Genomic DNA, 10972 nt, shown 5'->3' on the forward strand with positions numbered 1-10972 from the left:
CAATGACGCTCTGTATACGATTTTAACGCCCTATAAGTTCGGACACTTTTTAGCGCGGACCCGACTTCCATATAATTGTAAGTCAATGGTAAAAATATTATTATAAATCGTAAGTGAACTTACTCAGCAGCCAAATTCCGGCGTTCACACGGATCTTCTGTTAAATTAAATAAGCAAAGGCGCTTCTTTTGAAACGCATGGAATATCTGGCAAATTACTGCATTTCACCGTATTTGATTCCCTAAGAGAATAATTTAAAGAAGAGGAATTAGTACACTTCCCTGTGGGACCCTTTTCTTTTCTCACAAGCGGAATAAGATCCTTCAATGTATAGCTAGATGTGCTGCCGTCTGTACATAAGTAAGATATAAAAAAACCGGTTACAGGGGGTTGTAGATCCCGTTTCGCTTTCCAGATATGTTAATAAAACAATTTCGATAAAAATGACGATAACGTTAGTTACGATGACGCGGGCATCATTGTTCACTTGTCACTTGTCTGAGAACTAAGCGTATTATTCTAAAATCCCAGAAACACAAAGTCATATCCATATTAAAGAAAACGTTTGAGGTCATTGACCGAAATAGCTCTTCCAATTCCGATCACTAATTAATTAGCCAATGTATTCTTCTAAAGCAATTTCATAAAACATTGTGCTCTTACCTGAGATTATCAATCGTTGTCATTGAAGCATTGACTTACAATTATATGGACGTCGGGTCCGCGCTAAAAAGTGTCCGCACTTGTAAGGCGCTAAAATCGTATACAGAGCGCCAAACTCCGCTTTAGTTTTCATTTGTTCTACTGACAGCGCGATATTGCGATGACATTACAATTTAAATTTCGAATAGGTTGACTTGGAACATTTTTTTCGTGGTTTTTGTATTAGACCCGTCGTCCATTTATTTGTAAGTCAATGCATTGAAGGCATTAAATTTAGACTGGCAATAGTTTTACCAGCTAAACTATTTAATAGTAACTCTGTATCGTAACTCCCTTCACGGCCGTCGGGTTCATACCAACCGTCTTTCTCTTCACCTTAATTAATGGAAGGTTTATTTTGTACAAATAAAGATGAAACTAGGAAAATATTATTCGTAAACGATAGTATGTGTTTTCACAGAGATGGAAAATGGATTGCTTCGATGTTTGAAAAGTTCGTCCAGACAAGTACTGCCACCTTACCCTTTTCTGCCGCCAAGCAGTAATGTGAGCATTACTGCGTTCCGATTTTGAAGAGTAAGGGTGCTTAAGGCCTTACAGGCACAAGGGACTCGTCAACTTTATGTTTCAACGTGATGGGCACAGTGGCCGTGTCCCGAAGCTCTTTGCGTTTGAAAGCTCTGAATGGCACTGCAACTGAACAAAAAAAAAATTGGTTGGATTATAGTAGAGTAACAAAAGCACAAATTCAGTGTCAATCAAAAGTATACGAGCGTGGGAAAAGGTGACTCAACGTATCTCAACCAGACACGGATATGGAGGATAATAACGATGGTGTACTAAGAAATGAAATACCTGTAATAAGTTTCCAACCATCTACAGCAATCGCAGCTGTTCCTTTCACGTCGTCAATGTTGTACACTACTGTGTTTCGAAGAGATTCACCGTCTTTAGACAGAGTTTCCCATTGATTAATACCGTCTATGCCTTGAAATACACTGTTGACGTTTAAAATTTTACTTTACTACAATGTAATTCAAATAAGCACAATTGACTCTACTGTGAACCGAAGTTATGAACTATGGAGCTGCAATCGAGGGTACATCATCTATATTCTACTTTTCGGTTACATTATTAACAGTAAAGTCTCCTTGCGAAAGATTTCGTCCAAGGAAGCAAGCAGTAATGTGGGTTTTGAAGGGTAATTAAGGGTGCTGGTGAAATTACAGGCAAACAGGACATGTCAACTTATGTGTCAGGATGACGCGCACAGTGGCAGTGGTAATTAGAACTTTGCGATTTAATGCTCTGAGTGACACTGGAACTGCTATGGACAGGCGTGTTCCTTACCAAATGGCGCATGACAACAAAAATTTACATAGCATCCTATGGTAAAGAACTGAAACGTTTACTCCAAGTTCCATATACAGTGACCTCGGCGGCCCATTGGTTTGCACAAAGGTAAAAGAACCTTTTTATATTGATTCCGGTCTGAGTGTTATGGGTAATTTGTCCGAAGTAAATTCCGTTGTTCTAGAATCTGACGATTATCATATTACATTACGAGGTTTATGGGGGTAATTAAATTATTTTTACCTTACATTGCCACCAGCAACGTTGTACAAAGTGGGCAGCCAATCTACAATATGCATCGTTTGGCTTGCCACACGGGACTTTTTCTCTATTAAGGGACTCCATAGTACAGCAGCTCCGCGAGTGCCACCTTCCCAAAGAGTCATTTTACCCTATATATGATTATGAACAAATAAAAAGGTACTCTATGCGTTTTGAGTTAAGTTTTACAGTTCTTTGAATAAGAAGGCACAAGCTACGACCAGAAGACATAAAAACTGTCGGAGATAGGAAGTAAACTTACTTATGTGGTCCGTGAAACTTACGATATCAGAAAATATTGCTTAGACTTATTTTTGTATGTAAATAGTTCCATGTGTATAGACGACCTCCGTGGTCGAATAGCTTGCACACCGGTTTTCATGGTGTCGCTATCTCTGAGGTCCCGGGATCGATCCCCGTTCGGATCGGTGTAGAAAACTAACTTTTCTATATTGTCTCGGGTCTCGGTGTTTGTGGTACCGTTGTTGTTTCCGATTTCCATAACACAAGTGCTTTAGGTACTTACTTTGGGATTAGAGCAACGTATGTGTGTAGTCTAATATTAAAAAAATACATGAATGTTCGTGTTTATGTCTTGTATCTAAACTTCAAAGTAAGAATACGTAAAAATTCAATATTTTATGTGGCTCGCATTGACTTACAATTATATGGACGTCGGGTCCGCGCTAAAAAGTGTCCGAACTAATAGGGCGTTAAAATCGTATACAGAGCGTCATTCACGCTTTAGTCTTCGTTTGTTCGAATGACAGCGAAGCAAGCAAAATTAGACAGTACTGCGATGACATTACAATTTAAATTCAACGTTTTAGCTTTTTCATATTCCTTTACATGTCACTACCGTTAAATAGGTTGACTTGGGACATTTTTTTCGTGGTTTTTGTATTAGACCCGTCGTCCATTTATTTGTAAGTCAATGGTGGCTCGTTTGCCATTCTGACAATTTGATTACTACTTATATAAAATGTAGCGAGATCCACCAAAAGGGTAAAGTCTGAAAACACAGTTCAGGCTGACACTGTTACATTTTTATCTACCTACTAACATGTGTTTTAAAATAAATTTAGATGATATTATTTAAGGTTATAGTGTTATTATTTTACTTTTAATTCGTACAAACAATAAAGTTAAATAAAAATTAACTACCCGCGAAGAACCAAGAAAATGAAACAACAGTAAATGGAATCTTACCCCTCTTAAAGGATAATTGGAGCCAGCATTTTTATTGCCCATACCAGCCGGTAGACCTCCATTGTCAGTGGTGAATACGACCACGGTGTTGTTAAGTAGACCGTGTATGTAAAGCGACGATATTACTTTGCCCACGGATTTCGGACGTCCAATTTTGAGAGGAGACTCCTAGCCGCGTGGAAATAAAATTTGATGAAAACTCAATGATAAAGTTCTATGTAGGTAGGTTTAAACTTTTATGGATGCGATTACACATCCGGCTCGAAGGACCAAAATATCAAAGGATTCAATTGATTGAAATTCGGTACTAATTCTAATATATGTATTTTTAGTTAAAAATCTCTCATGTATCATATTTGAATAGTTCCGTCAACGTATCAACTTGACGCCATGCATCTTCGTTCGTCATGTTATAGGCTTTAAGATTTCAGTAAAAACTACTAATTTGTTAGAATAAAGTTAGACAGCGTACACAGCGTATTTTGTACTGTTAAAGTCCTACTTGAGCTCATCATCAAAACAAATGTTGAGACATGTTATTTCTAATATAACTGCTTGTTCTAAAATATTGTCTCTGCCACTTCTTGTCAGGTTGCCATTGCCACAAAAGTTCGTTAATTTCAGAACGAATTGAGTGTCAGACTGAACTGCTGTCCACTGTTGGAATAGGTTAGTGATATTCCTTTATTCCGAAGTACAAAACAAGAATTTTAGTTACAACGGTATGTTTAAAATATTATATTACAATATTTAGGTACATACATACAACTATTTCATATACTCGTACACGTAGGTTGATATTATACATACAGATATCTATCACACCTACCAAAACATATGAGCACTTACTTTTTTGCAAGCTTACATATTATATACATAATACATAATGTAGATACGTATTAGAGAAGACTTAGAACGAGCTGGCAACGTTCAATCGTGCATCCCACTCGAACTCGTGCTAAAAGCAGTGAAAGATCGCTATTTGTCCCGCTCGCACCCTTCCTACTGAATAAAAGACAGGTGAACTATCAACGCAGGCAGTTCCTAGTTCGTACTGAACTAAAAAGAACGATGAACTATTAAAACCGTACAAGACGAACTAGTTTATGTCGGTCAGTGTCGGGAATATGTTCCTAATAGTTCGTAGTTCATGAACTATACAAGCCTACAGTGTATTGCACAAAATAGGTCACGTTTCATAGTTAGTTATTTCATATATATTTTAAAAATGAGAACGCGACAGCATGTTTTTTTGCGTGGGAAGAAGGAAACCCTCATAGATGCTGTAGGTCCCGACCAGATGATACGCGCGATATAACTATGATGTGCACCCAGTGACCCACAGACTAAAACCTCCCCTGTTAGTTACCTGTTGTTCTATTTAATCTATTCGTTCTTTTCTATAATTATAAGTTATACTTTTATTGTTATTTCAGTTGACGCGTGTACCAGCCATCGCTGTCTTCGACCATATTTGAGCGAAGAGGACGACCCGCCAACACAACAGCCTGGTTTGGAGAATAATGACCTTCCACATGGAATGTCCCAGTTCGTTTCTGAGCTTGTGTTTGCTCTACTGAGTCTTTTCGATTCAAGCGCAATTTAAATAGCTTGCTTTAACGTCGAAGGAAAACATAATGAAGTAGGAAACTACGCATGATGGAGATACTTTTAAAAAACTCATGGAAGACGTGTAATAACACAGTACCTACAATGGGCCTGCCTGTTAAACAATGGTCTAAAATCTTTTTTAAAGCGACCTTTTTACACAACAGTAGTGAATTGGACGTATAGGGGCTGATGCAATGCTACATCATACATAATAGATTAACTTTTACCTTTTCAACTTCTTCTGTATAAATATCAGTGGCGTATTTACCAAAATATTCGTGGCCTACTTGGAAACCTGAAAATTAAATAGTCATTATATCTAATGCTAGTCTATGGTAGACATGGTATAATCGAAAGGCAATGTAACAGTAACCCTACCTATAGGAAATGAAACTACTTTTCCGGATTTAAATCGCGTTTATTAGTTTTTCAAACAAACCGACGTTTCGGGCCCTTTACAGGTCCCATGGTCACGGTTGACTGAGGTGGTACAGTCTTCAACCAGTTATGTCTAATATTGATGTAAACCACCTTGTTAATCATCATCAAATCTCATCAATCATCTGTAAAGGGCCCGAAACGTCGGTTTGTTTGAAAAAACAAATATACGCGATATAAATCCGGAAAAATGGTTTCATTTCCTATGTGTAACAATCGCGAAAACCTAAGAACTCGATAGTAACCTTACCTATTTCTGCCGCCATGCACAAGCAGTAATGCGACCATTATTGCATTCCGGTTTTGAAGAATAGGGGTGCTGGTGGAACTACAGGCATATACTCGTAGAACTTGTCAACTTATATCTCAGGGCGACACGTGCAGTGCCCCTCCGATCTTTGCGGTTTAAAGCTCTGAGTGGCACTGCAACTGTTATGGACAGGCCTACGACTTGTTCGTCCCGTCACTTGGTATTATATAAAAAAATAGATGGTAATGATGATCAATAGCTAGTATATAAAATGTCCATGACATGAGTATTTTTCAAAATATTTTTAATAGACACTTTAGTAGCAGGAAAGAGAAAAGTCCAACTATCGAAGCAGTCCATTTTCTTTCTCTGTGGTTATATGTAAACAGGTTACCTATCAGTAGTTCCAAATGACATTTTCCAGAAATAACGTTTGGTCGAAATTTCATAACCTCAAAAGTATTTTGAGAGGAAAATATTTTTTCTTTCAAACCTAACTTAACCTAACCTTTTTTTTTTAATTATCGTGAGGAAAATGCGTTACGCATTCCCCGCCGCTGGGAGACGGCGGGGATATGTGGGACTCTCTCCTGGGGACTATGTCGATCCCCAAGAGCATACCCACTAAAAACCTCACGATGTTCCTGCGCGCACCTGGCGCCGGAGCCGCGGGGTCCTTTTCAGATGCTACCGCGACTCCGGTGGTGCTGGTCCGCCTTTGGGCGGACCCCTACACCATCGCCCCCTTAATCATGGGGGGTGACCTACACGGAGATGCCCCGGAACATTTGGGGCATCTACCGGCGAACTTAACCTGACCTAATCGAACCTAATCGTGTCTTTGCAATAAACATTCAAGATATCCTTGATCAAGATATTCGTTATAATTAGGTTTTCGGAGTAATGAAAATTCGAACAATTTCGGACAAAAAAATTTTCGACTTTGTAATAGATTACCATCAAAACACTTTTGTCGAATTGTCGAGTCATAAACCTTTTTTACTTTCACCTTTACGTTACAAGTTGACAAAATGTACAGCTACCACAATACAGGTAATAAGAAAGATGGTTGCTATTGACTCGCCGGTCGTAAAGGGACTTAAGCTAGTACAATGCTGGTGAAAGTATGGATATATGGCATGGGATTTGTCAGCTTTATGTCGCAAGGTAACAGGTGTATTGGCAATGCCGTTCAGATTTTTGCAATTAAACCTCTGAGTGGCACTAGAAGTGTTATAAGTACGTGTGTCGCGGCACCATAAAAAGAAAAACTTTATTCCGGGTTAATGATTTAAGTGCCATAGAAAGTTTCATATTTTAATGTATTTTGGACTTAATTAAATTTTTATTGAATTGATATTCAATTATTTTTTGTGAAATTACTCCACTAGTTTGTTATAATTGTTAATACAATGATCGAACACTCAGAAAAAACACTCAGAAAAAATTCCTTCGATCCGGTGGGATTCGAACCGACGTCTTCTTGCATACCGTGGCAGACGCTATACCAACTAAGCCACGGAACGAACCAACGGACCTCACGAATTTTTCTATGTGCTTGCGTCGTGTCTTTGTACTTGGTCTTTCAACGACTTTTTAGTCGTAGCGCCATCTATGAGAAATCTATGACAGATTTATCACCCAGTTAGTACCTTTACAGCTACCAGTCTGTATTAATTAAATTTTTATTGAATTGATATTCAATTACTTTTTGTGAAATTACTCCACTAGTTTGTTATAATTGTTAATACAAAGATCGAACACTCAGAAAAAACACTCAGAAAAAATTCCTTCGATCCGGTCGGATTCGAACCGACGTTAAATCGCTATTATTTTAATGTATGTAATAATTAGGTACCTTGTATTTAAAATTTTAACAGTAAACTCCAACTAGAGATTCGTACAAACAATAAAATTGAATAAATTTTAAAAAAGCACCCCGTATTGCATACCTTGTCTAAAATCATAATCCCAGGTACCATCAAACTCCATCGCAGTGTGATCATACATATCATTATCAATGTGACCTGTCCACGGACCCACGTGGCTGTCAAACCTTAAACAAATACGCACACACGCGCACACGCACACATTTATTATTATTATTACTGACTTGACAGTAACTGTTTCGGACAGATGTCGGACGGTGAAAGAGAATAGACTTCGTAAGCTTAAGCTTTACGTAAACAAATTGTTATCACTAGGTACAGGTTCCTTACCTAAAGCTTAGGTTCTCGAGCGTGTAACCGTAAATATCTGAAAAATTATGAAAGTGTCGTATAAATATGCCAACCGTTCTGAGTGAGCCAATTCTTCGACCGAGCGTCGAACAAACAATAATGCGTGAGGATGCCTCGTAAAGAGGCGGTACACGTGAAGGTATATTTTTGGTGGTGACATTTGTGACTGTAGTTGCGCTTCTGTTATTTATTTTATTAATTTTATGCGGAGGGAGAGTGAAAAAAATTTACCGCATGAAAAAAAGTCCAACATAAGGGCAGCTATTTTGTATCACCCATATTTAACCATCCCTTATTCATCACAATTTAACGTCACCAACGACAACGAAAACCACGTAGATTCACGGGTTGTCTACCGCGAAGCTTGAGGAGACACGTGTCCAGTAGTGGAATGTATAATGTTTTATTTAACTGTTCTTTTCATCAACAAGCAACTGAATGTACCTATCGTAGATCTCATATAACCAAATGTCAAAGATTATTATCTCTTACACTTTATAGGAATGACACCGTTCCGAATAGTGTACAGTGTCGTTGCTAGAACCCGGTCAAGAGAGGAAGTGATAGATAACAAAAATGTTCCAAGAAAACGACGAATTAACTATAGTAATAATAATGGCTATTGATACTTGAAGGGTGAAATGCTGGTAAAATTACAGACACATGCGACTTGTCAACTATGGCTCTGGGTGACGGACACAGTGGTAGTGCCCCTCAGATATTTGTAATTTAAAGCTCTGAGTGGCACTGTAACTGTTATGGACAGGCGTGTAACTAACTATCACGCGCACGACTTGTTCGTCCCGTCACTTGATGTTATAAAAAATAATGTATCAGAGTCCAGACAGCCACAACAATTACCTAGTCTCAAATTAGGATACTTGGTACTTGGTGTAACGGGCTGGTGTCCGCAACTCGACGACAGAGGTCAGAGGTCCCGAGTTCGATTCCCGGTCGGGAGAAATATTTGTATGGCCTACATTCAGTTCTCCCGTGAGTTTGGGTGTAATTTGTGGTTGTCTGCCTTTGTGTGTGTCTATGGCACTCGCGACACAGGGTTTCCCTAATGCGGGACTATGAGGGTGTGCGTTATAATTATTATTATTATTTCCTGCACTATGAGTACCATAACAACGGAATCACTCTAGCGCAGTATCCATTTAGCAGCAGTAGAGCTCCTTGTAAAAGAGTTCGCCCAGGGAAATACTGCTACCTTACTTATTTCTACCGCCAAGCAGTAACGTTAGCATTACTGTGTTTCTGAAATTACAGGCACAAGGTGACAGGCGTAGTGGCAGTGTCTCTCAGATCTTTGCGATTTAAAGGTCTGCGTGGCACTGAAACTGTATGGACAGGCGTATCGGTTAACACCAGGTGCACGACTTGTTCGTGCAGTCACTTGGTATCACAAAAAACCCCAGAACACCCAAATCAAAACCCCTTCTTTGCCCGTGGACCACCTCTCTGGTCCACCTGGGTGGACCACGGGAAATTGTTTCTTCCCGTAGATCACCTATGTCCACTTGGGTGGACCACGGGCATTTTGATCTTCCCATAGCTCACCTCTTAGGTACAAAATAGATAAACACAAAACTTATATTGGTGGTGGTCCACCACAGACGACACGACGACAATGATACTTTGTCCCGACTAGTCAAATTTCAAAAACTCTTTTTTACCTTACCTGTATATTATCGTAATTAAATAAAAATAGTGATTATTCTGTATTAATAGATAATAAATAGTAATTGATATATCTGTTCATTAGTCGTATCTCTCTGCAATTGAAATGTTATGGAGTTTTAATGACAAGGTGACATAGGTGATCTACGGGAAGAAATAATTATCCGTGGTCCACCCAGGTGGACCATGGGAGAGGTGGTCCACGGGCAAGAAGGGACCAAAACCAATTTATAAAAATTAATTTCCCAAATTGGTTCTACCGGGAATCGAACTCGATACCTCCGCATCCAACGCTCTACTATCGATTTTTTTTTCAATACAACAAAATCTTATAAGAAACTGAGTCAGTCTATCGGCATTAAAACAACATTATTAAATTTTATGAAATACGTTTTATCAAATGTTACCAATTTCTGCTGTCTCGATTTTGTTTGTTTGTCCCATACAATGAAATGATCCCTTCACGAAACTGAGTCGACCAGCACTAAAAAAAATGTTTATAAATTTTATACATTTTTATATGGACAAATCACGTTTGACCAAAAAATGTACTATGCCAAAATTATTTTCACAAAAAGACTTAGTGGTTCCTATAATTGAATTCCTATAATTCCTATTCCTTGTATCTCCTATGATTTCTCCATACAGTTCCATTTAAAAAAAATGTATATATTGCACTTTCGGAATTTCTAGATTTTACATGCAAATCATAATAAATAAGTATTAACTATAGTCCATCTGTTTAGGTACTTAAATAAATGTAAACAATCTTGAGATGTCTATTTAATGAAATATACATTTATAAAATGATTTTGCCTTACCTTCAAATACAAAATACAAATGCTTAGCTTCATATAAAATTGCATGCCTATTTTTATACCTATTGATTTGTAAAGCATGTTTCAATAAAAAGATGTATCAAGATTGTTTACATTTAGTTAAGTACCTAAACAAATGGACTATAGGTGTGAATAAAACAAAATATTTTATAAATCGTTTACTTTATTAAATTACAGTCCATTTTACCTTTCACACATTCGCACTTATGAACAAAATAAAATGCATCGAGACATCGACAGTTAGTAAACTATACAAGGATCGAGTCCCCTTACGCCGACTGTGCACCGGCTTTAGGATCGGACATAAATCGGATTTTAAAATACCACATTTGTGACGATTTTGTATATCACACTTCATAACGTGAAGTTATTTATCAAATCTAAAAACATTGTCAAGTGTTTCAAAGGCATAAACAATTATTATG

The 10972-nt window shown here is 37.9% G+C and overlaps 1 protein-coding gene across 1 annotated transcript; it reads right to left on the reverse strand.

Moving 5' to 3' along the window:
* Positions 1-913: 913 nt before the first annotated feature.
* On the reverse strand, positions 914-7777 carry LOC113235516 (arylsulfatase B-like). Its single transcript, XM_026471251.1, has 6 exons — positions 7738-7777; positions 5325-5392; positions 3487-3654; positions 2260-2408; positions 1504-1661; positions 914-1032 (listed from the first exon to the last, which is right to left on the reverse strand). Exons 1-6 carry the CDS (start codon positions 7775-7777, stop codon positions 914-916), a joined length of 702 nt encoding a protein of 233 aa, XP_026327036.1.
* Positions 7778-10972: the final 3195 nt, after the last annotated feature.

This window comes from Hyposmocoma kahamanoa, unplaced genomic scaffold (genome assembly GCF_003589595.1).
Source record: "Hyposmocoma kahamanoa isolate Upper Pololo Valley unplaced genomic scaffold, ASM358959v1 87, whole genome shotgun sequence".
NCBI lineage: Eukaryota > Metazoa > Arthropoda > Insecta > Lepidoptera > Cosmopterigidae > Hyposmocoma > Hyposmocoma kahamanoa.

Bases quoted from the DNA above. Each gene is read 5' to 3' on its own strand.
- LOC113235516 (XM_026471251.1), bottom strand. From the start codon at position 7,777: ATGGAGTTTGATGGTACCTGGGATTATGATTTTAGACAAG. The intron at 5,393-7,737 runs GTATGCAATACG...TTTAATTTTCAG, and splicing joins GGATTATGATTTTAGACAAG to GTTTCCAAGTAGGCCACGAA. The intron at 2,409-3,486 runs GTAAGATTCCAT...AATCATATATAG, and splicing joins CCAATTATCCTTTAAGAGGG to GGTAAAATGACTCTTTGGGA.